General features: G+C 38.0%; 3 protein-coding genes across 5 annotated transcripts; 1 reads left to right on the forward strand and 2 right to left on the reverse strand.

Annotated features, from left to right (window-relative positions):
* Positions 1 to 1298: 1298 nt before the first annotated feature.
* Positions 1299 to 6616, forward strand: GRXC1 (Thioredoxin superfamily protein). Its single transcript, XM_008813949.6, has 4 exons — positions 1299 to 1767; positions 5075 to 5163; positions 5904 to 6002; positions 6302 to 6616. The coding sequence occupies exons 1-4, from the start codon at positions 1649 to 1651 to the stop codon at positions 6379 to 6381; spliced, it is 387 nt and encodes a 128-aa protein (XP_008812171.2). The 5' UTR covers positions 1299 to 1648; the 3' UTR covers positions 6382 to 6616.
* Positions 6617 to 7584: 968 nt separating this feature from the next.
* LOC103723128 (anthranilate phosphoribosyltransferase, chloroplastic-like) lies at positions 7585 to 15744 on the reverse strand. Of its 2 annotated transcripts, XM_008813948.6 has the most exons (10): positions 15058 to 15744; positions 14762 to 14905; positions 14518 to 14679; positions 14330 to 14413; positions 13852 to 14040; positions 10042 to 10132; positions 9798 to 9857; positions 9470 to 9588; positions 7977 to 8111; positions 7585 to 7863 (listed from the first exon to the last, which is right to left on the reverse strand). In XM_008813948.6, the coding sequence occupies exons 1-10, from the start codon at positions 15265 to 15267 to the stop codon at positions 7849 to 7851; spliced, it is 1209 nt and encodes a 402-aa protein (XP_008812170.2). In that variant the 5' UTR covers positions 15268 to 15744; the 3' UTR covers positions 7585 to 7848. The 2 variants fall into 2 exon arrangements, with proteins under 2 accessions (XP_008812170.2, XP_026655781.2); XM_026799980.4 differs by lacking the exon at positions 13852 to 14040.
* A 1547-nt stretch (positions 15745 to 17291) lies between these two features.
* Positions 17292 to 23428, reverse strand: LOC103723127 (ATP-citrate synthase alpha chain protein 2). 2 transcript variants are annotated; one of them, XM_008813946.6, is made up of 13 exons: positions 23055 to 23428; positions 22704 to 22812; positions 22242 to 22418; positions 21971 to 22132; positions 21709 to 21789; positions 21487 to 21538; positions 21246 to 21360; positions 21030 to 21111; positions 19838 to 19933; positions 19653 to 19754; positions 19273 to 19389; positions 19062 to 19178; positions 17292 to 17690 (listed from the first exon to the last, which is right to left on the reverse strand). In XM_008813946.6, exons 2-13 carry the CDS (start codon positions 22800 to 22802, stop codon positions 17619 to 17621), a joined length of 1272 nt encoding a protein of 423 aa, XP_008812168.2. In that variant the 5' UTR covers positions 22803 to 22812; positions 23055 to 23428; the 3' UTR covers positions 17292 to 17618. The 2 variants fall into 2 exon arrangements, with proteins under 2 accessions (XP_008812168.2, XP_038990378.1); XM_039134450.3 differs by having other exon boundaries at positions 22927 to 23112.
* Positions 23429 to 25478: the final 2050 nt, after the last annotated feature.

The raw sequence follows: 25478 nt of genomic DNA on the forward strand, positions 1-25478 counted from the left end.
CATCTCAATTGTAGAGTGGGATTCAGCTAGGAATATCTCTATGTGATCGGTAATGGCTCCATATCTCTCTATGTTATAAATCTTTTCACCAAATTATAATGATTTTGTTGTTAAAGCATCTGCAGACATTTTAGATATTTGAGAATTACTTTACCTTTCTGTACAAGCTTTCTAATATGGTAATATGCTTACTACTGCCGGTAAGGTTCTTATTTTTGGAAACATATATATAACAAATAAATTATCATAATACACAGTGATGATTGCGTCTTTAAGCATATCAATAAAAGGAATACCTTGTAAGAAACATCTCATCCATAAAAATTGCTTGAGGGCAAGAGACATAGTAATGTACTTGGCTTCTATAAAAGAAAAAGCAACGTATGATTGTGTCATGGGAGACCACACAACTATGCCTCGTACCAAAGAAAATAAATAGCCATTAGTAAATTTAGAACTATATCTACCAGTATCACTATAACATTCCAAAACATGCGAAGTATACTTATAATGCAAAGTATAATTCGTGGTGTATTTCAAATATCTCACAACTCTAGTAAGCTTTTTCCAATATTCTTTATTAGGTTTACTTTATAAATCTACATAACCTAGCAACATCATATGAATATTAGGTCACCTTTATTAAACTGTGTAGTCTTTTCATATTCTTTTTGTTTAACAGGTTTACCTTTATGATGAGGACCAATTGGTGCTACACTAGGCTCACATTCAAAGAAATTAAATTTTCTTAATATTCTTTCATTATAATGTGATTGGATTGAACTAGATGCATCACTTTGTTTTATTACTTCCATTCCTAAAATCACATTGACTTCATCTGAATCTATAAACAAAAAACTTTTATTTTAAAAAAAAATTAATCTCATTAGTACCTTCTATATTTCCACTAAAACTTAATAATTTATCTACATAAAGCGTAAGCAAAACTTTATAGGTTTTAGCAACTTTAGTAAACACAAAGCTCTCCGCTTTGTTGCTTTCGAAACCAAATTCCTTTATTTCTTATTTAAATTTCTTACACCATTATCTAGCTAGGAGATCAATGTGATTGTTACTGGTTTTAAAATCTCTCTCTCTCTCTCTCTCTCTAAATATATATATTGGGTACATGTTTTTTTTTCTTTCTTTCTTTTTGCACTCTCATAACAGTCAACTATCCAAAGTGTCATGTGGTTTGTATGTTCTTTGTTTAGTTGCAAAAAATGGTTTTAGTTGTTCATTAGCAAGTGATGGTCTAATCTTTGTTTATTTGTGGTCCGGAATCCGCATGGAAGAAGAAATCCCAAAAGGTTAGCTCCAAATCGAGATAAATATTAAATTTCAATGGTATATGGTAGAGAATGGGCGGCGGTAAAGCTGATCACGGCCGGCCTTGGACGCAATAAATAAATAAATAAATAAATTTTAAATAGACCCAGGCTGAAATCGGGCTAACAATGAATAGAGTTTAGGTCCGGCCTGCGATGAGCTCTACCCAAGTCCAGGGCCAGGTTAGCTTGGCTTTTTTTTTTCGCTGGAGGGTAGCTTGGCTTCGCTAGCCGTCCATTCTCAGAAGCATCGTCGTCGTCCTGCTCACGATCTTCCTGCCTGCGTCTATAAATAACGAGGAGGAAGGGAATAGAGTTAGATGGGAGGGCTGTGGAGCAGCAGCAGCAGCAGCAGCGGCGGCGTTTCGAAAGAGGAGAGGGAGATGGCGCTCGCCAAGGCCAAGGAACTCGTCTCTTCCAATCCCGTCATGGTCTTCAGGTACGCTCTTCTTCTCCCTTCCCACATCCCCTTTCCTTTTCTTCATTTCTCTGCGTGATACTTTCTCTCCTCTCTCCCTTTCTCTCTCTTGCGATCGATCGTTCCTTCTCTTCGTATCCCTCGTTCAGTCCGTGGTGACTCTCACGGTTTCTTGATGCCATGCTTGCGGAGATTTGGGAATCTTGAGTTGGCTGCGTCATGGTCTGTTCTTGCGCTTAGGGTTTCCGTTCTGTTCTGTTTTGATCTATTCATGGAGTAGGAATCCCGTGCTCTCTCTCTCTCTCCAGGTTAAACAAAAATCGTTGGATTAGGGTTTCCGACAGTAGGAATCAGGTAGGGTTTATGGGTGCCGGCTGCATCGGGATATATTTTAGGCGTCCGAGATCCAGTGGGGTGAGTTGTTGAGAGGAGTGAAAGAGCTGCGAGATCCAGGGATCCCCTTTTTACTCTCCGTTTATATCATCCATCAAGCAGGTTCACGATTGGGGGGATCCTGGATCCTCTGTCGTATGGAGATAGGCACAGATATGCGGTCAACCGATCTCCTAGGTCAACTATAATCCGTCCGCATTAATTTGAAATATAATGGGTTATCAGGTCAACTATCCAGAGGGCTAAGTTATTCCATATATCTGAGCATCATCATCGGGGAGTAAGAATGTGAATTCATTGAGGGTTTGATCAAAGAGGGTTCATTTTGGATTTGTAATGCAAATTCTGATAAGAAAAAAAAAAATCCATGTCTTGGCTCAGAGAAAGAGACATAGGATTGATGTCCTCCAATCTGGGAGTCTGGATGTTAGAATTTTCTCCAAGGCTGGTTATGTGGTTTCCCTACCTTCTTAGATGATTCTGATTGAGAACTTTTTTCCCCCTTTCACAACCATATTGGCTTCTAAAGGACAATCCAAGCAGGAACTTTAGTCTATGTTTCAACACCTTACTAAAGCACACTTGTAGGGTAGTATTAGATTCAGTTAGATACAGTCCTAGTGTCAGAATTGAAATCCAGAAAGTAAATTCTACAGTGAGTGGACTACTGCACGAGGGTATAAAGGAATTTGTACCAGCAATTTCAAGTAAGCACTGTCTATATGTTTATCAAGGGCGAGAAGTGAGTTGGCTGGTTATCTCGCACTAAACACAATTTTAAGGACCGTATAGTCATCTTCCTACTCATAGAAGACATTCCTCAAACACATGCTGGCAGCTAGGTTTTTATGGTCATTATCTTGCAAGCTATGAAGGTTACATTTCTTTTTGATCTTAAGCATTTCCCTTCCCCATTATGGTGATAGACATTGTTGGACATACTAAATGCAACTTACACTTTTGGTTTAGTACCCATAGTCTTTTGTTAAACATTTCTGACTAGTCCTATATTTTTTTTAAACACCATTTTTATCTCCGGCTAAATCTATCTTAGGCTGACTGACATCCAAATTCAATATCCAGTGTTTAACTTTGCAACTTTAGTGAGTGCTTGTTATTCATGCTAACAGATCTCACCTCGAAGGGCTCTGATTTAAGAATCGAGTTATGATCCTTGATGTCCGAGAATGTTTTTTGATTGGCTCTCAACCTATCATGAACCCTTTGGAGGTTGGGTCTATTCATTATTGGTTTCTGGATGCACTTTTCATTGGCCTAATGGGCTAAGAGGTGATCTTCTGTGCCAATTTCCTGGTCAGGGCAACTTTGGGTGATATCCATGGTCTTCAGATAAAATCTAAAGGCTGTGTTTGGTTCCAAAATAAGTTAATTCAGAGCAATTTGGTTAATTTACTCCTAACCCACTTTACTCTGTAATAAACTACTATACCCTATATGATAGAGCATTTTGCTTCAAGTTAGGTGGAAAAGGTAGATTTACCAACTCTTTAAAATGTTGACATTGCCGGTGTAATCTATTTCATCTAGTCTTTGGTGAGTTAAAGTGGAACGAATGGCTAAAAGTGGCCTTGATTCCATTTAACCCTCCTTTAACCAAAGCCAGATGCAGCCAAAAACACCAATCAGCAGATAAGAAGACAGCTTATAAGGATTTTTTATTTTGGATATTCTTTTGAAAGTTAAATATGGAGTTTGTCCTTGTGTCAGAATTATTTTTAAATTTCTTATGGTTTGCGCATGAAATTTTGTGTGATTTACAAGCGGTAATTGATCACTGCAATGATACTCTAGGTACATAAAACCTTGCTCTCAAAATTGAGATACAATTTTCAATATGAGGGTTCAGCTTTTAAACATCCAGATACTAACACAAATATATGGTGCTTCTGAATATGTTCAAATGGTTGATTACAATTAAAATCATTAGTGATTTGAACTTCTTGTACTTGTCAAAGTGCATTTCAACAAGCCTTCGGATATCTGAACAATGATTTTTCCAACAATTCTGGTTTAGTTTTTGTGTATGCATCATCATTTTGCACCCAGATTTATGAATGAAAGATGCCATTCTGTACTTCCACTTCCATGAAGTATGAGGGGATGAAGAGGACCTAAGTGAGCTCTAGCTTATGTTGCCTAATAAAAGGTGAAAATATTAAGAATCAACCTATCAACTTCATATAGGTAATTTTAGCATTTTTGATGTTACATTAATTTTCTTGCTTTGATTTTCATACAAGTGAAGATACCTAGCTTAAATGGAACTTATGTAAAGTAATGCCATAAATTGGCAGCTGACTTCCTGTGGACATGTGGGCTAAACCTTTAGCCTTATAATTCATGGACTAATAATAATCATTATTTTTGCTGTGGAAGTCTGGATGAATCGGTAACTATTTTGCTATGGCAGTGCAGCCACTGGAACTGTATTCATTGTTGACATATGAAACCGCAAATTGTGATAATTAGATTTAAGAGCTTATTTATTGACAAACTTATTTGGAATCATTTTGCAAGTCATAGTTACATACAATTTTTAAGGTACTTTTTATTAGTTGGCTTCTTACCTTTTAGCCATATGTTGTTTAAAATTTTTAACTTGTATTCAGAGCTCTGCCTTACCCGTCTTTATTTTACTAAGTTCTGGAGATTGATGTGAACTAAAGTTGAATTTTAAGAACTTAAATTTATTCTTGTTGCTGAGTGGCGGAGATGCATAAAAAAATTCTGCATTTGTGCCTGTAAAAATGTAGTTCTCTACCATGATAACTGACGGTTTCCCTTGAAGAAATTCATCTCTCTGCCTTAACTGTCAATGTTAACTCTGTCTTCATTAAACCCATTGCTTATTTTTTTTTACCCTTTGTCCATCAGAGCTCATGCATTTCTACTTTTGTTTTCTTGGTTGTTGCAGCAAGTCGTACTGTTCATTCTGCACGCGGGTTAAGCAGTTGCTTTCCCAGTTAGGTGCCAATTATAAAGTGATTGAGCTGGATGTGGAAAGTGAGTCCACTTTGCTAAACCCTGGGTCATTTTAATTCTTGAAGTCAGATTATTTTTCTCTGGAAGTTCTTATGGACAAGCAACTAACCATAGTCGGGGTTGATATCAGTGCTTTATTTCTTTTTTTGGATTATATATTTGACTTTAAATTCTTAGTTTGGGAATATGCTGTTCCGATTGTGGTTTACATATTTGAGACTAAATTTTTAATGTAACAATATGCTGTTCAGATTGAGGCAGCTATGTCTTTGATAAAACATTGGAAGATGGGTTTGGTAATTGTGATTCTTTATTCATTAAATTGTTGCCTCAGACATCCGGGATGTAAGGCAGGAAATCACTATATAATCTGTGGATTGTTCCTTGTTTAGTAATTATTGTGTCAGCATGCAATAAACTGTTTGGTATGTGATAAATGTAGTCAGGGCTACCGCTGAACTAGCATTATTGCCTCTGTAGTATTTGCCAAGTTTTTAAGTGCTAAGCTCTAAGGTTGCTAGCAGAAATCATTACGGTGATGGTGCATTTTGCACTGGTTGAGAACCAATCAGTTATCACCTTTTTCTGTTTTAATGATTCTTTCTTTCATTCACCATCAATTCAATTGATCAACATCCTATTCTGACTAGTGCTTATTAATTCTGTCATGCAAGTTTGTTATGGAATATCTTTGAGTATTGGTGGATTTTTTTTTCTTTTTTTTTAATAAATAACTGACTCATTCAGTCTTGATCATGAAGGTGATGGGTCTGAGATACAGTCAGCACTGGCAGAGTGGACTGCACAGAGGACAGTTCCCAATGTTTTTATTGGTGGAAATCATATTGGTGGTTGCGACAGTATGTTCCATAACCTACTCACATTGGTGCGGTTGTATGTAGGAAAACTGATTATTCCTAAAAACCTTAGCTTCTGTTTCTTTATCATTCATCTGGCATGAAATGAAATTCTGTCTCGGTTGTTGCCTGGTCATGATATATGGACAGAAATAACCAGTGGAAATAACAATTCCCATATATGGCAATGCCTTTTGTTGCAGTGAATTTTGTCTAAGGGATTGTTCCTTTCATTTGGGAGCTTTTCTTTCAAGCCTTTTTATATTGTTGTCGCTCATTGAGATGTCTGATTATTTTAACAGGTGTTATGGGGAGGCACAATGGAGGTAAGCTGGTACCCCTGCTAACTGAAGCTGGTGCTCTTGCTGGTCCTGCAGCATAGATGGTCATGGTTAGGTGCAGAAGGGAAAAGTAAGGAATCAGTCCTATCTTGTCATATAATTATGTTAAAAAGAGAGTTAATATCAGCTGTGAATCAGTAATAAGGAATCAGTCCTGTCTTATCATATAATTATGTTAAACTGTGGCTAGCTGTTCACTGTTACTGGCATGCCTTTCCTCGCTTGTCTCGGTAGTTTGAACTTTAATATGCAGCTGATATTTGAATGTTGATCTCATGTTTGTTTTTGAAGCAATGCCGATTTCAAAATGTTGATGCATTAGTTAGCGCGTGCGTGTGTTTGAAGATTTCAAAATGTTGATGCAAGAATAATGAACAGGGAAGACATTGGGGGGATTCATGAGGACTTTCAATTGGGTTTTATGAATTGGGAACCACAATGATGAATGAATTGGGAACCACAATGATGACGTTGGGGATTCATGAGACTTTCAATTGGGTTATACTCAATGAAGGATTCGTGAGACTTTCAATTGGGTTATACTCAATGAAGGATTCATGAGACTTTCAATTGGGTTATACTCAATGAATTGGGCATGATTGCTGGATGGGCATGAGTGGAAGTGCCCCTCCGTTTTGAATCTTTCATCGGCTGATAATGCTGGCTGATAGATTGAATTGCTGCTCTTGCTAATTTGGATCCATTCAATCTAGCATTTATTCGGCTCTAGCACTTATTCGATGTTCCCCGCATGGTGAGAAAGCACTTATTCCATGTTCCCTGCATGGTGAGAAACCGATTCCATGTTCCCAGCATAACCGAGGCACGGGGAATGAAATGGTTGCTTGGGAACCGGCCGAATTTCTAATTTGGAAACATTTGTCTCAAGGTTCTGTTGTCGCTAATGGGAGAGATTTTTAAACTTCTTTTTAAGGTGAATATCTTTTAAAAATTATTTGCTCAGAGGCATCGAAACCTTGACCGCATTCCAGCCTGTACCACTGCCCCATGCAGAACATCAAGCCTGAGGTCACAAATCTAGACATCGTTCGCTAACACCGACCATGGTCTTGCTCCATGATTTGACCAGGCATTGAAATCATTATTGACCTTGATTGTGTTTTTCAATATGAGATGAAACAAGAATTTTTATCAACATCTAGGACTAATAACGTGGATGCCAACTTGTCAAGTCGCTAATGAGATGAAACAAAAATCTTTATCAACTCGTCAAGTCGGTAAACTTATTAGCTTAACCCCTTCCTATCTTTTTTCCAAGTAAAAATACCAGAGTAATTTCATAATCCCAACACCTCCTGTTCTTAATGCAAAGAACAGAAAAAATCAAAGGAAACAACAACTATCAACAAGTGATACAGCATCCATGGAAAAATTTTAATGCCCCATAAGTTACAGAATTGGAGACCTATACTGATGCTATCGTGCTACATCTTCAGATACTTCTGAATCACAGGCATGAATTGTTCAAGATTTAACAGACGGCTGGCTTATCCTCTCAATTTCTGCATTCACCACATGAAATGAGGAAAAGTGAAATTGAATCTGAACTTCGGGAATCTACAAAATCAATTAGCAACACTGGAGAAGCAACCATTTACAGACTAAATACACTTACATTGGAGAGTCTTATCCATAACTCCAGTGTATCAATGGCTTTGCCAGACAGATGTGTCTCTTGCGCTAGAGCCACTCCTTCGCCTAAAGTGCTCACACGACCGCTAACCCAAAGTGCAGCTGCTGCATTCAGTACCTGCATGTTCAAGGAAAATTAGTAAAACATCTGGTAATCGTTCAGAGGCATCTCTACCAGTAATAAGTCAGTTAAAGAAGCTAAGTGCTGCACTGTTGGTGACTTATTTTAGAGCCAGTTTTAATTTTTATTCCATAGATTCTGGCTAGAACGAGCTGTGTAAACCACTGTTTGTAGCAAGAAACTATTGGAGTTATGAGCAGCCTGCCATGATAATAAAGCAGGAGTGAAGGAATTATCATGCCAACAATGTATCTAGCTCAGGTGTGTATGTTTGGTTTTGGTTGGCTATATTATAAAAAGAATAGAACTGAAACTACTGTATCTAAGAAATTGATCACAAATGATCACAATGGAGATCCACATTAAGTCCTATAAGATTTGGGTGTCAGGTTAAAATTTTAGTATAATGATCAATTTGATATTTTTAGGAGGGCGAGTAAGGTTGCTTCATCATAACCTAGATGCCACAGGTTCAGAATGCGGAAAACAACCTTTCTGCATGCAAGGGCAAGACTGCTCACTTCTAACCCTCGTAACCTGTGCACCCGGGCTGCCCTTTTATCAATTTGATATTTTGAACTAGCACATTTTGCCAAACTACTTGCTATCAGATGACTAATGATTGCACAATCAATTTTACTTGAATTGCAGAATTTCATTAACCTTCTACATACTTTTTTACCTTGCAATCAATTTTTTTGGATAGGAAATCTCAATGCTCAAAAACCCTCATAGTGAAACTATACCCTACATTTGAATCTGCTCAGTGATAAATAAACATGTGAAAGAAGAGACTATTGTGGCCATCGGTTAAGACAACTCTGAATGATGTCTGTAAAAGTTTCTACTCCTTTTTTCCCCAAAAGTTAAATTTTGTCCAATATGCACTCATGGTCATATGTTCTTGGCTTGAAGATTCTAAAAAATTAGCACAAGATATGTAATTGAGGACATCTTATCTTCTTAATGAATAACTTAAGCAACTTGATTTTCTTTTGTGATGTGATGGTTTCATACTCATCAAAGTTTTGCCGAGTGATGATATTAAGATTCTTTAGGAAATTCTTAAAATAAACCATTATATACGTTGTGATACCAACATAACCTCAAAGACCCGACCATATTTGTAGTCAGTCCAGTTTATGCTCATGAAGTACTAATCAATTTTATAACTGAAGGCAATACCATGATATCCTACAAAGGCCACAACAGAGCTTCAGATGGTAAAATAAACTGAAAAGTACGTAGTGCTTAGTAAGCACTAATTAAAACAGAAAAACTTTGCCTCCTTGAGAACAGAACAAAGGAAACAAAATCAACCTCATGAAGCAGATAATTCAGATAGAGTGACTTACAAAAGCATCTGCAATTGATCCCTTCTGACCAGACAGAACATCTCTAAGAACTTTAGCATTGAATTCTGCATCTCCCCCTTTTAAGCTTTCTATAGTACATCGAGGAATACCAAATTCCACTGCATCATCAAGGATTGGATTAGTAGGAACATAAATTTGGAATATTTAGATAAAAACCAAGGCCAATGAGCTTTTATTCGTGGATGTGCTTGATTACGAGTTCCAACAAAATGCATTTGCAAGAGACAAGTTTCCGTAAGACTAACAGCATTTACTTCAGTTCATCTAGTCAAAAGTGTTGAGGGAATGATCAAAAAAAGTTATATACATGGATCAAAGTGTAATTTCCGAATCTTTTCAGGAGTAACATCAAGAAAATATCCAGGTCCTGCAAAAAGCACAATAGTTTGTTACAAATCAGTGAGTCAATGTGAGGAAAATACCCCTACACGAGTTCAAAGATAAATAGCATCGAAGGATACTCATCAAGTCAGGAACTCATGACACGGACACTTCTAATAAATTGAATGATTTCAGAGCAGGCGAAATGAAAATGTTATATGAGATTTTACCTAGTGGACTTATTTCATCCAAACCCTCTGAATGTACTACTAATGCTCTTTTCATTCCAAACCGTTGCAATACTTTGGCCATCTTCATTACCTATTCAAGCAATTAATCCCAACTTTTCATAAAATCTGCCTTTGAAATTATACAAATAAATTTTTAGTAATATTAACATGAGATTAATTTAACATAAACATACACAGGGCATGCATGAGTCCTTCAGCAAACGTGCTAAACATACCCAATATAAGCCTAGGTCACCTCTGTTGCCTTACAAGTGCAAACTACTGGGGTGGACTGCTATCTAATTACACAAAGACTAGAGATACAAAACCTCATAGCATCTCTACCATTAATTTTAGCTTAATAATTCAATGGGACAGCCATACTGAGGATACAAAAGCGACCTTAGTTTGAATAAGATAGACTCAAGTTTGATGGCAAAACAAACTTAGATTAGTAGTCATTTCTTGTGCAACAAAAGGAAACTTAAACTAGTAACCTAAGTCCTTCACATTTTATTTTTGTGCAACATCCTCCCACATTCTTGTTTATTCATGATAACATGCGCAAGGAGAGAGCAACGGGTGGGAGGTTGAGAGGATTTGAATTGTTTGGTGTAAGGAAGAAGAAGAAACAAATGTTATCCTCCATGGAGTTAGGAGGGAAGGGATAGAGAGAATTTGGGAGAGTTTAAGTTTTGAGATGTGACGTTTTGATGGTCGTTAACCGCAGTTATTTGGGGCATTAGCCTTTGTCCTAAGAAATGAACAAGGCAAAGAGAGTGTGAGGGGGTTCAAGAATGAAGAGAAATGGCCTTCTCAACTAAGTCAAACAAATCTCATTCTCAAGTTTGGTTTTGTGGAAATGTAAAGCAACTTTAACGGGTTGCTAGGAGTGGCAATGGGTTGGGTTGGTCCGAGCCAGCTTTGATATAGAAAAAACTCTCAGCCTATACTCAACCCATTAATGATTGGGTTGGAAATTGTAAGCTCATAAGCAACCTGTTTCTTTTATAGAAACCTAACCACCTACCAACCCATTTAAGTCTTCATCCATCAATCGTCCATATATAACTAAAAAATAAAGCAAAACATGATATGCAAAGATCACAAACAAGGAAATCAGATTTAAATTCAGATATCTCATCATAATCACAATAAAAAAATTAGGAATTTAGGCTATATGATAGTCCTAAACTAATCAAGGGTAAAATAGCTAAAATGCAGCCCCGAATTCCAAAATCCCATGGCTCGCCCTGTCCATCACTCTCTATTACCCCTTTTAAAGTGAATTGAGCCACATGGGAAAAATTAAAGAACTACGAACTATGTTGTGCCTACGAGCTAGTTGGTTCTTGATTGGATCACTCAGGGTGATCCATCAGGTCCAAGGCTAAACCCAAAATGGGTTGACCTCGAATTAATCCAATTTCTAAGAAACCTCACCCAAACCCATTTGTTCTGGGTGGGTTCATGTAGATTGGCAGGTTTAGGTGTTAGATTCTGCCACCCCTTCAGGCGGCACACCATAAACATAGAAATCTAAGAAGATCAATGGGGAATATAATAAGGTGCATTATATCAATGTGTTCAAAGGACCAGAGAGTTAGATGGGTTGGCCCGACGAGATGTTAAATAGTATAGGAGATAACAAAGGTGTTTCCCTTACCTTGAAAAATACATCAAGCTAGGCGTCTTTTTAGCATGTGCAGAGGAAAGAAAACTTGCTCCTTTCCAAAAAAATTGTAACTCTGATGATTGGAAAAGAGAGATTCAAGAGCATAAACACAGCAATTTTAGAGTGCAAATTGCAGGGTCTGATCAAATGGGGTGGGATGTGGAATAAAGTGGGAAATTGCTGGTAATTTATGAAGATCTCATCATGGAACATGTGAAAATTTAGAGGGGGTTGGCAATTAGGAGTCTAAAAGGCTATTGGATTTGGTTTGTTTGTAATACAACACATATGAGAGCACAAATAGTAGATTAGTATTCACACAACAGAAAATCTTGGAAGGGCGTGGGTTGGTGGAGGCAAGGGGTTGCTCACAGGAAACATAACTAGACATGTTTCTCCTAGGATGGTGCTTTTGTTTGCATCTAAAAGGGACTTTTCAGCTTATTACTTTTAAGAAAATGGGGATGTCACTAATGTTTATGCCATAACAATCTGGTCAATTACAATTATGGCATGAGATATATAAGATCTTATGCCACTATACGAGAATTGATGTTTAGTATAGGATTGCAACATACATCTTCTAAACACTGTTATTAGTTTAGTAGGAGTCCAATTGATTTCTTAGACTGTAAGTAAAGACATAAACTGGTCAATATTTCCTCTAATAAATTCAACTAGTCAAAACCAATCGTTGACCAAGTATTGGAAGATTATTTATCGTTGCACGAACTAACCGAATTGTCCGTGCCTACTTCCAACGAAATCTGCATAGTGCATGACAAGTAGTAGACAATTGGGGGCTGAGATATGTTATGTTAAGAAAAGTTCGTTGAAACATGAAATAGAATTGACAGTGAGAGATTGGTAGAGTCTTAACCATCTTAGTAGTATTTCAGTATGAGCAGCAAGAAAATTCCAAAATGGGCAAGTGTAACTCAAAAGGTGGAGGTTACATTTGGCAAGATTTAGGTCTATCACACTCGTATTTCAAAAAAATAAAGGTCACGCTTAAAGGAATGGAATATGAGTAAATGAAATGGCTATGAGGGGAGAACAATAATGGAGCTGAAGGTTGGCATTTATCTGGATAAAGAGCAGGGAGAAAAAGCAAAAAGAACGACCACAAAAACTTTTTGAAAATAAAACTTGCAATTTTATATGATTCCACATAAAAGGCCATAAAATTTTCTTCAAATTGCAATCCTAATGGGTTCAAAAGTTTCTTAATTTATTCAATGGTATAATGAACACCAGAGTCTAATGTTAGCTTCAGACGAAAGTTTAATGAAATTTGCAGTGCAAGCTAGTGAAACCTGATAATATGACCTTTAGATGATATTCCCACTTATAATAGGGCTCAAAATCTCAGCAAAAAAAGAAAAAATTGATTATGAAAATCCCTAGAAAGTTAGAAAATCCTGACCAACTCCTAAAAGACCTAGTAATAAGTCTCTTTAGATTCAATAACAGTAAGTTAACTAACAACAGAACCAATAAATAATAAAAAAACTTAAACTGCAACTAAACTACATCAGACATTTCTGTTGTGCAGATATTGACCCCAAAATCTAGTGGATGATGTTATGACTGATCAACCATTAAATGTCCATAATGTGGTGATGAACAAAGTGTGGGGAAAAGGGAGCTATTGGTCATTATGGTGAACCGATGAGCCCTTTATCAAGAAAGCCTCCACTCAACAATTTTTTTTTCCAAAATTTTAATCTTCATCTCTAGTTCTCTACCCACTTCATATCCTTACCACTCATGGGTAACTCTTCCATTGCCTTAAATTCCTTCTAAAATTGGAGGGGACCTACCATCACTGTTTCGCAGTAGTTTTCACTTACCATGTTTGCCAAAATTTGCTTCTTTTACTCCACTCTTTCCGAGTGCTGGTTTGGTTCTCTCATTAAGTTGTTGCTATCTTTGGAAAAGCTTTCAGTTTGCAAAATATTACTGATCCTAATTCACGGCCATATCGACCAGACTGAAGAGCACTAATAACATTAATACTACCATCATTTAGAGGGTTATATTTTAAGAAACAAAATCTCAGAAGGTATGCTATTAGCAATGTTTTAATCAGAAGCAAAAATATCAAACCAACGCCTACTATGTTATCTACTTACGATATCTTCGTTGTACACACCAACAACAGCAAAAGGTACCCGTGCTGGATTCAACATTGGTCCAAGAATGTTAAATACTGTCTTCACTTTAAGCCTTTTCCGTACCAGGCTGACAATTTTCATAGCTGGGTGGTAATTGGGAGCCATCATGAACCCAATGCCCGCTTCCTTGACGCACCTTTTCACCTCCTTACGCAATAAATATAATATTAGCACCAAAGATCAATATAACTATGTTTTATAGATTATAAAAGCACATAAGGTCTAAAACGCAACAGCACGACAAAACCATGTTATGCCATGTCTAGCTTTCAGGGCATGTTTTGGTTCTGTTATCCAGATTACCCAGTTCAGGTGTTCCTCGCTTGCTTACTGGGACAATACCATGGTATACGAACAGAAGAAATGATAGCCTTGTAGACTACAGCTTAATGGAAGAAATGTTATTTCATCTATCACAATCATTCATCCTCTGTACCTCAGGGCCCAAATCAATTTTCACGCCCAATGCCTGCAACACATCTGCACTCCCGCAAGCAGAAGAGCTGGCACGGTTTCCTTGCTGGAAGGCACACAAGAGCATCATTCATTTCCCCTATATGACATTTAGAATTCCAAGCACCAACAAGCTTCACGGGACAAACATTTAAGCATAACTTATTTCACCTTTGCAACACTCGCACCAGCAGCTGCAGCCAGAATAGAAGCACCGGTGGAGATGTTCACGGTGTTCGCCCCATCACCGCCCGTTCCAACAACATCAACTGCATCATCCAGTCCTTCCACCCTGACGCCGCACTTGATCATGGCCCTTGCCAATCCCACAATCTGCATCCAGCTAAGCCGTATGCTTCAGTCTACAGGTTACCGGCCGAGATCTTGACGGCGAGAAGAGATGGAAGGGGATTACCTCTTCAAAGGTCTCTCCTTTGGCCCTCAGTAGGACGAGGAAGGCGCTGATCAGAGCCTCATTCGCCTCCGCAAGCAGAAGGTCGAGAGATGCCTCGGCCTCGTCTTCGGATAGATCGACCCGGTCTATCAGCAACTCAATCACCTAGACAGCCAGGCAATCGATCAATGGAGCAATCAATCAGCAAGAATGGCAGTGCATCATCACCTTTTACCCTAAAATCAACCATGGATACAACAGAAGAGTACAAGGAAGGAGGAGGCCCCCGGAGGTGTATGGGGTATTCATTTCGTTACCTCCTTGAATGAGACCTGGGCCGGCCCTAGGGATGTCGGTAGAGCGGGCACCAGGGAAGTTATTGAGGGCCTCCCTGCGCGCGCGCCCGCGCGGCGAAGGACCGGCGTGTACGTGGAAAAGAGGCCCCTTGGCTTGTGATATGGTCGCTGCTGCAAGGGCCTCCCCTCGTACGGAGGAGAGAGGCCGCCCAAGCATCCGTATAGCGCCATTTATTACGGATATATCTGTGGGATGGGATCGCGCTCACGCCTTGCCCCGCACCCAGGAGGAATTGGAAAGAAACCCCACCAACGAACGAGGCCCAGAAGCCAGATCCAAGAAGAAGATGACGGTGACGACAACCAACAGCTGGGACTAGGACCCGGGAAGACAGACACGGGATCGATCAGAGCGGCAGCGCGGACGAAGGAGGGGTTTCAGTTTGGTTCTGGGTGGGGTGGGAGCAACGGCGGAGGGGATGAGAAGAAGAAGAAGAAGACGAAGAAGATGATGGATGAATACAGAGACAGCGTTAGTGATGGTGGACTAGCATCGCAGCCATCGAAGCAGGATTCGTTTCTCCCTTCCCTCGCCGTGCCCACTTGCAACCCCACTATTCTTTCTCTCTCGTCCGGCCCGATCGCCTCAAATTTTCTCATTATTACTCGCGCAACCAGTTTCGGCAGTTTTTAACCTGGGAGTGGACCGGAAATTTAACTTCCTATCGAAATATATCCGGATGAGGAAATGAATATGGATATGATTTTTGTACCCCCCAAAAAATATGGATATGATTTAATAGTTAATTTATTAATAAATAATATATTATTATTATTATTATTATTATTATTATTATTATTATATATCAAAAAATAATATATTTATTATTAATAAATATATTTATAAAATTATTAAAATAAAAAATATATTTTATAATATATGTATAATTAATTTAAAAATATATGTTAACTCATGGAGGAATATCTAAATATTCAAAATGATCCATCTTGATGGCCTCCGTGTAAGAAAGCCTAAATGACCAAAAAATATATTAAAAAAATAGTTGAATTGTTTATTCAAAAGTATTGCTGGAAATTTGATAATATTTCTATATAAAATTATCTCCAACTAAATACAGTAATTTTTCTCCAAAATAATTTTTCCACCAACTAAAAATAGTAAAATTTATTTTTTCTCATAATTATTTTTTTAAATAAATGATTCACATCAAATTATCCTATGATATAATAACAAATCCCAAACAAATATTTTTTTAAAAAAATAAATTAACATACTAATTATTATTAACTTGATTTACTTGTAATTAGTAATATATTTGATATTATAGTTATAAAATTTAATTATTTGACGTTTAAACTAAATATAAATATAAATTTTTACATCTAACTAATATTTGCGCATATTTCTTAAATAAATATGGATATGCATATTATGATATTCCATATATTCCCGTTTTGGCTGATATTCCATATACTATGGACAATTCCTCAATTTGAGGAGGCAGCGGATCCAGTTTTCCCTTGGACAATTCATCGACATGAGGAGGCAGCGGATTCCGTGAGCATCATATTCACCAACCGGGTGAGGCCTGTCAGAAATGGAAATCCACATCAAAAGTTCTGACTAAATTAAAATCCACATCAAAAGTTCTGGTCCAGCGCTTGTTTTTTTTTCCAAAAAAAAAAAATAGGAAGTCAGTCCCACTTGTAGAAGAGGACATAGTAGGGCTGGCCTGGGACACGAAGCCGAGATTTGGATCCAGGAAATCCCTGGACTACATTCCTATGGGACAAAATCTTGAAGCCTTGAACCCTGCTTGAAATTGAAAACCTAAGAAGAGGGAGAGCAAAAAAAAAAAAAAAAGGAAGTCAGTCCCACTTGTAGAAGAGGACATAGTAGGGCTGGCCTGGGACACGAAGCCGAGATTTGGATCCCGGAAATCCCTGGACTACATTCCTATGGGACAAAATCTTGAAGCCTTGAACCCTGCTTGAAATTGAAAACCTAAGAAGAGGGAGAGGGTGAAGAAGGCTCTGCTATCGCTCAGCCTCTCATCATTTTTCACTTCGTTGCAAGCTTTGCCACGCTGCAGCTTGCAATCGATCCACACATGGAAGGGAATTGGTGGGTCTCTTTTTACCTGCCCAAATGGATAAGGCTGGATGGATACCCTTCAAAAAAATATTTGGCAGGGTTGCCTGCAACAACAAAATTCATCAAAAGAGGCACCGAGTACTTCTAAGCCACCAGGCACGCATGGTCAAAACATTCTTTGAAGAGGAGGAGGAATTATCAAAAGCTTTCCACGTTAACGGCCTCGTGGTTCGCTACAGTTTGCAGGCCATCAGCCAGACTGCTATAAAACAACACCTTCTAAGAAAAGTTGACACATCAGAGAAATGGGAGTTCAACCACTAAACCACCAGTTCTGGACTACAAAGCCAATTCAGACCACAAAACTAAAGCTAACTTCTCTATGCTGTTTCTTCCCCTTCTCATGCCCATCTTCTGAATTTCCCTAGAGAGAAGGAAACATTATTCAGTCTTCCACGTTCCAAATTTATGCAGCAGCAGTGATGCAGTCAATGGCTTGCTTGCAGATGCCAGTCATAGTTGCCTCCGGCCCATAAACCTATATGCCAATAAGACATGCTGTGAAAAACTGAACCACACCATCCACATCTGATTTCCCAACAAATAAAGGAATGATCGAGGGTATAGCATAGCTAATGATTCGTGCTTTCTGATCTAATATGTGAAGGTACTTCAAGCATAAAACTGATGACCAGATAAGATTGACTGCACTAAAAGCCGCAAGCTAGACCATACACTAGATAAAATGGCTAATAAAGGAAAACATCTGACAAGAAGCCCATGTATCATCAATTTACAACTCACAATTTTCAGGGTAAAATACGTTTAACTTGGAAGCCAATAGTGAGTTGGAATAGCTGTTACTGGATTTTTTTTTAAAAAAAAGGAAAGAGTTCAAAACTATATTATGATTGATGGACTTCTAAGGAGTGATTGGTCCCTTGATTTTGAATGCTTCAAAACCAAGTCAGATAATAAAAAAAGCTAGAAATAATATTCCAATGCACAAAGAAGCAGCCCTATGCATATTATTGGGATCTAAAAAAGATTTTAATACCAAAAAAAAAAAAACTAAATTTTCACCTGCAGCAGAAACAGTTCAAAAACAGAGAGCAGATACAGTGACAACAAGGATTAAATTTTCATGCTCACAGGACCAAATGGGAGAGGCCAGAAAATCGACAATGGTCAGTTAATATTGGGGCAGTGAATATGAAAGTGTGATAAATAAAAGGTTCAATAGCCAGTTGTCCATACAACAAGTCAACAACATCAATGACTATGACAATAAGACTATGAAAGAGTACAACTGAAAACGAAGGAGAATAAGGTGATAAGAGACCATACAAGATAGCCATGTCAAGGAAGTGGAAAACCAAAGGATAAACTCATAGGCAGGGGCTGCAGTTTTGAGGGTAAGGGTTAGAATAGTGATTCAGCTAATTAAGAAGGCTCAGTTTTGAAAGGAAGGATTTGAAATTTCTTGGTGAAATATTTGTCTATAACCATCAGCAAAACATATATCATCAATTTTGGGAGAAAAAAGAATGCCGCATGAAATGAATAGTATAATGTAGTATAAAATTAGAACCGAGTACATCAGACTAAGCTTCACCATGCACCGAAGGAGGATAAGGTGATAAGAGACCATACAACATAGCCGTGTCAAGGATGTGGAAAACCAAAGGATAAACTCACAGGCAGCGGCTGCAGTTTTGAGGGTAAGAGTTCGAATAGTGGAACGGGTAATTAAGAAGGCTCAGTTTTGAGAGGAAGGATTTCAAAATTCTTGGTGACATAATTGTCTATAACCATCAGCAAAAAATATTTCACCCTAACCAATCCATATAACATAAAAATATTAAAAATATTATAGCACTTCATACAGCTTCAGAATTCATTTTCTTACTTCAATAGGGATGCCAATTTCCTTGCCAAGACATCGCATTTTTGCAAGACCTGTTTGATAATTTGGACCTCCTCTCCTCACGTATACATGCATTCTTGCAGCTTTAAGCTTTGATTCCTGTCAAGCCAAAGCAAACACCAGAAATGAGGGAAAAGTAACACTTGAAGGACAGCTGAAAAATCATAAGCAAATGGTCAAATGATGAGGCCACCTTCTCTCTTAAAGCTCTTATAATTCCACTAAATGTAGCAGCAACATCAGTAAAGTTGGCTATTCCTCCTCCAATTACAAGAGCTCTTTTACGGCCATCAGGATTTGCAGTTGCACACTGTAGAGTTCACATGTCAACAAATTTATAAAGTCAGAAACCAAAACCAGGCAGCACTAACAACACATGCTTACATGGTCAAACATACCTTCATGCACAAAAATGTAGTTTCAAGAACAAACTTAACCTAAGCATGTAAGAGGACTATAGAATATATTGAAAGAAATATGAATACAAAATATAATCATGTATTTGCAAAAGGCAGTGTAATACACATAAATGCAGGTTCACAAAATAACATGCAAGAATTAGAGAGCACTTACATCAATAACAACCCTTGCATACTGCAGCACCTCATCTTCATTTGGTGCTCCACTATATTCTGCATAGTTACCAAGTTCAGAGGCATAACCCAGATCTCCAACCTGACAGGCTCCAATATTTCAGTGTATTACTTCACCAAGTAAGGATTCCATACAGTAAAGAGTGCAACAGGTAAAGGATCTACCGTATCAGCGTATATGACACTAGCTCCTCCTCCAGCTACCATGGTCCAAATTCGTCCTCGTGGGTTCAGTACGGTGAATTTCAAAGATGCGCTAGTCTGCAGCCAAGGAGTGGGTCAGAAAACTATTTAGATGTAATTTGATAGGCCTGGACAGCAAACCCTTAAACTAATGTATCCCAAAGAATGCTCATGAACTAGAATTTTATTCACAAATTAAGAGGACTAATTAAATAAACTGAATGAAGAAAACAAAAGCCTTGATCTGAGGAAGCTGTAAGTTTTTATTTGGTAACATATGCGAATTTAATCTCTTTAATAAATAAGAAACATGCCAGGTGTCCAATGTGGTCCAAGATCAATTGCAATCATAAAAAGATTATCAAAGCATCTGAAATAAAGAAAGATGGTTGGGGGGGGGGGACCAAGTTCAGCCATTAAATTAATGTTTCAAACAACAACATCACAGGCTTGTCTCAACAAACATCTAAAATATCGCAAGAAAAGCCTGAAAATGCAGGATTGTGTCAGGCCTAGAGTAACGTAACCTAACAAAAAATTTTATAAGGCAAACATAGTCATGAAGGGAAGACGATGACTATGTCTATTTAATGAACTGCACTCAGTTCAAACAGGCATCTTTTGCAAGGTGTTCTTCTCAAGGAGACTTCTCCATTTTATGTATAAGATGGAACCTTAAGGATCACATATGCAATCAGATGTAATTATGCAGGTAAGCAACTTCTTGAAATATAATGAGGTCATGGCTGGAGAATGTTCCCAATGGCTATTTCAAAAGCTTTACTGATCCAAGAAATTATTACCACCTCAAAGAAAAGGAAAAAGAATAAAAGACGGGATTTATATAGGTTGTTCAATTTAATAAAGCCTAGTTGATCTAATATGTTGTCAGATAATCATTTTTTTTCTTGCTTCCTTTTAAAGAAAAAGGATGAGGAGTGAGGAGTCTTTTGCACTGCTTTGGAAATTCTAGGACTTCGATGGGGAATTTTTTCTTGTTTTCTTTCTCTTTTTTTTATGGCCTTCCCTCTTGGAGGAAAAAGTACCCACCATCTACTACCTTGTTCTTGTGTTTATAACAGAAACCACATCCATTGTCATGGACAAGAGATGGAGCAATGCATGAGATGACACATAAATGTTCTCTCAACAAGTGGAGCGAAATAATATGTACCTTTTCATCCAGCCCATGGATGAAACTTTCTGTAGCACTCATAACTCTACCAAATGGCAGTGGGAGCTCAAGATTACCCCACCTGCACATAAAAAGTGTTTACAAGGGACATAAAAAGATGGCATCTGTATTCAAGTAGACCAGCTATCATCATTTGGCTTATTATGGGACTACAAATAAAATTATGCAGTCAATAATGAGGTGAAGAAATCATACTTCTTGAAGTTTTTAAAAGCAGCAGTGTCATCCAGCTCCCCTCTCAAATCCAGAGGATAAGGCTTTCCATTAACCAATGTAAAAGGATTCATCTCAAGGAATGTGAAGTCGAGGTCTGTGAGCGAATTTTGATTGTAAATGGTTAGAATTTAGGGGTTGGACACATAATTCAAGGGAAGAAGCAGCTCTAAAGCAATATATGTATATATATACATTCAACAGCACAGGTAATCTCGCTTACCTAAAAATACAGCAAAGACTGCTTTAGTAAACTCCTCGATTTTTCCCTTAACCTGTAGGAGTAAAAAACATCAGCCATTTCAATCTCGTGTTCGTTGATGCTAACAAAAAACAGAGAAACTACTTCAGACATGTTCATGCCCCAAGCAAGCAGGGTTGATAGTAGAAGGATTAAGCCTAGGTGACAAATAACCTGTAGATTAATTGTGTAAATAGAAGTTACCTCCAGCGGCAGGGTAGCAAGCAGAGGAGCGCAGGTTTCTGTTGTGAGAGATGCCTCGGTTGGGATGAACACAGTCTTCACCTGATTGCAACTGAATGTCAGCAGGGCTATCAAAGATGGATACGATATCTGATGTGCTTTTTGTGGCATGATATTATCTCTCTCTCTCTCTCCTCTCTCTCTCTCTCTCTCTCTCTCTCTCTCTCTCTCTTCTTTTCTTTTCTTTTCTTTCTTCTTCCCGGACTAGTATATGCATGTTTACCTTGTCCCAGTTGTCTTCGATTTCGATCCCTCCACACTCAGAGAAGCTAATGCTGCACCCCAGTCGCTCCGAAACGATGGAAAGGTAATACTCTTGCGTGTGTGGTATGAAAGGTTCGACGATGAATGTGGTGATCGGTCCCTTGCAGCCGCCGATCTCGACCTATCAAATGTCCAAAAAAAAAAAAAAAAAACAGAAACCCAAAAGTTTGTTTCATGCATGCGAGAAAGAAGGTGTTGATGCCATGCCACATGGTGGTGGATCGAGATACCTCCTTCCCGAGATTGTCTTTAGCAAAGGCAGCGACCTGGGAAAGATCAAGATTGAGCGCCACCAGCCCGCTCTTTCCACGCTTGCCGAAGAGCATGTCAGGCTTCACGACCAGCTTCTCCGAGGAGAGCCACGCCTCTGTTTCCGCCAATGCGTTGAAGTCAGTGGCTTCCGTCACCTGACGACACGAATCGAGCGCAAGATATGCACAAAATAGGTAAACAGAAGCAAAACCATCAAATCTTAAAGTTTTTTTTTTTCCTTTCTTTTTCTTTTTTTTTAAAAAAAACAAAAATATCAAGAAAGAATTCGAACAAAAGGAGATCAGAACTACGAGCCCTAAAGTAGAGACTTTCATCGCGAGCCGATTCAGGGAGAAAAGGTACAATCTCGACGACATCTCATTCCATGCCGGAAATAAAAAAGAAAGAACAAACGCGGGGTGGGGGGTTCCAGTGCCAACCTGGGCAGATTTGATGTCGAGATGGATGCCGGAGATCCTCCTGAGATGCTCTTTCAGCAGCCGCTTCGAGTCGTACTCCCGGATCTTCTTCCGCGCCATCGTTGCAGACCTGCATTTTTTTTTCAAAATCTTATCTCCCTATTTTTAAGAAAAAGAGAGAAATCTTGTTGCTAGGACAAGATATGATTGCATTGTGATGACACGAAAAAAATCATGCTATTGCCTAGAGATGATCAGAAGGACGCAGAGAGCGGAGATTTCTTCTTCTTCTTCTTCTTCATTGTTTTTTTTTTTTTTTTTTTTTTGCAGTAACAAATGAAATTAGTGGAAGACCAGAGCAGAAGAACGCACCCGTATCCTATCCTCCTCGATCGGTTGGAGGCAATGCGATGCGGTGGGCGAGTGAGTTACTTGGAAGAGGAGGGCACGGCGAGAGATTTGAGAGGAGGGTGGGGTTCGGGGGTTGGTGGGAAGATGGAGTAAATGGACAAACGTCATGACTACTGCCCTCATCGGTGTGCGTTTGGTATCCAAAGGAGAAAAAAAAACATAAAATAAAAAATGTGAAACCCACCCGGAGTTCGCGCCACGCCATGCCTCGTGTAACGCGCTCTCGTGCGCCTGTTTTAAATTTACATAGGCCAACGATCGTTGATCGCACTCTAAAACAGAACTCAAGCGACGATGCAGGGAGCTTATAATTGGATTCGGCTGGCTGTGTGTGTGGGGTGTTGCGAGGTCACCCAGTGATGGTTCTTTATTTGCGTGGCGGGGGCGTATCACCTCCTCCAAATCCCGGATTCGCCCGTTTGCGATCGTATTATCATCAGGACTCAGGAAAAGAGCTCTTCTTACAGGGATAACTTTGGCATCTCGAATGGATGACAGATCAACTGTGCAAAATATATATGCTTGAAACGATGGCTCGTGATTTTTTGGCTATACTGGTGACCATCATTGTGTCAAGGATGAGTTATGGTCTCCATTGCTTCAAAATAATATTGGTTCCTTCTAATGATTGTATTTATATTTTTGGAATTTGTTAAATTTATCTATTAGTTGTGGAGGAATCTCCAATGGAGATATAATGAAGTGGTGCAACTCTAAAATCACACAATCTTGTATAGGTAATTTTTGGAAGCGAACCGATCAATATTGAAGCCAATCTAGTTATTTACACCACATTCGGACCAACGATTGTGATATAAAAGCCGCTATATGAAGGGAGCTGTAGATCGAATCATCAAAGATGCAAGCCAAATGAATATGATATTGATCTAAGAGAGCAGGAATTATCGACTTAGGATGAGATCTTAGTGGAGCGGAGTCTCAAGATGATAGTCGTACCTATCTTACAACTATTCATCATATAAGAGAAGTGAAATAGTTGCATATATCTTACCACTTTCCAGAATATGGAAGGAGTGGTACAACTACTTAGAATATAGTATTTATGGAGGGAAGATAATTAACATGCATAATAATAATGATGTTGTCTTGTCCCAAACCTAGAGCGTAACAGACACTGCACACATGTAGGGCGGACCATTAAAATATGCAAGACTAGAGATCATATTAAAGCAATAATAAATTCTAAAAATTTATTTTATTAATAATTTATTCAAATCAATTTGATAATAGTTCCAATGTGACATAAGTTAGCATGTGCTAACTAATAACATAAATCAAATATTCTAACTAGTCTGACTAAAATGCCAATAACTGAAGATATCTTCAGAAAATCTAATGCACTCCCCAAGTCTTGAGCAATCTGCGTCTATGCATTTGGATTTGAAAAATAGAGAAATATAATAGTGAGCTATACTAGCCTAGTAAGTAATATAATACCCCAAAGTGGGGTCAAAGCATGTCAAATATTTAATTAAAGCATAAAATTTTGACCGTAAAATAAATCATCAATAATATATATATATATATATATATATATATTTGAAATATATTATCATTTTTATAAACTGATATTAGAAACCCAACATCAATAGGCTATGACCACGTAACCTAGTGGTATGAGTTAGAATGCATAAAGTGTCAAACACCAGTATTATTAACCATGGGTGGTATGATGTCCAAATTTCATTATTCTAATCACCGGTGGTGCGGTGTCGAAACTAGTTTCTTATAGATTACAAGTCTATAGGGCCAACAAATAATCCCCATTAGCGGGGCTAGATCATAGTCATACTGAGAATGTATACATACAAAACAGATTTTTCATAATTTGCCCAGTCATATTTTCTATTTTTCATAATATATCACATAATATACTTTGAAAATATTCTCTATCATAACATTAACATGTCTGACATGTTTAACTAAATATAAAATAGATATTATAATCAAATTGGGTCTATTTATAGTGTGAGATCCGCCCTAACACAAATTGGATTAGATCTTCTTCCTAACCCCAGTAGGACTCCTTTTTCTAAAATAGACATATTTAATAGAAATCTTCTACAAGAAGCTAAAATCCTCAAAGCAGCCGATCTCGACTTCTATATTAACTCTATCTTCTATCGCTCCGCCTAATTTTTCTTGGATAAAGAGCTACTCCATGTCAAAATCTTACCCGAAAAAAAAACTTTCGATTTGACTGGCCTATTTTGGGCCCCGATTCAACCTCTTAGAAAGTTGGCTCAAAGTTGTAGAGATCTCGAAAAGATACCGAATTTCAAAAAAAAAAAAAAAATCTTAATCGGATATCGTATGACCAAATTATGACCTTCTAAAATTTGACTTGTGACTAGATTTTCCAAT

Source organism: Phoenix dactylifera, chromosome 15 (assembly GCF_051530095.1).
Source record: "Phoenix dactylifera cultivar Ajwa chromosome 15, Ajwa_hap1_PhDact_Kaust_v1.1, whole genome shotgun sequence".
NCBI classification, from domain to species: Eukaryota; Viridiplantae; Streptophyta; class Magnoliopsida; order Arecales; family Arecaceae; genus Phoenix; species Phoenix dactylifera.

Bases quoted from the DNA above. Each gene is read 5' to 3' on its own strand.
- GRXC1 (XM_008813949.6), top strand. From the start codon at position 1,649: ATGGGAGGGCTGTGGAGCAGCAGCAGCAGCAGCAGCGGCGGCGTTTCG. The intron at 1,768-5,074 runs GTACGCTCTTCT...TGGTTGTTGCAG, and splicing joins AATCCCGTCATGGTCTTCAG to CAAGTCGTACTGTTCATTCT. The intron at 5,164-5,903 runs GTGAGTCCACTT...TTGATCATGAAG, and splicing joins GATTGAGCTGGATGTGGAAA to GTGATGGGTCTGAGATACAG.
- LOC103723128 (XM_008813948.6), bottom strand. From the start codon at position 15,267: ATGGCGCTATACGGATGCTTGGGCGGCCTCTCTCCTCCGTACGAGGGG. The intron at 14,041-14,329 runs GTACAGAGGATG...TTATTGCGTAAG, and splicing joins AAATTGATTTGGGCCCTGAG to GAGGTGAAAAGGTGCGTCAA. The intron at 8,112-9,469 runs GTAAGTCACTCT...TTGAACATGCAG, and splicing joins GATCAATTGCAGATGCTTTT to GTACTGAATGCAGCAGCTGC.
- LOC103723127 (XM_008813946.6), bottom strand. From the start codon at position 22,802: ATGGCGCGGAAGAAGATCCGGGAGTACGACTCGAAGCGGCTGCTGAAA. The intron at 21,790-21,970 runs GTAAACATGCAT...AGTTGCAATCAG, and splicing joins TCGAAGACAACTGGGACAAG to GTGAAGACTGTGTTCATCCC. The intron at 19,755-19,837 runs GTAGATCCTTTA...GGAGCCTGTCAG, and splicing joins GTGTCATATACGCTGATACG to GTTGGAGATCTGGGTTATGC.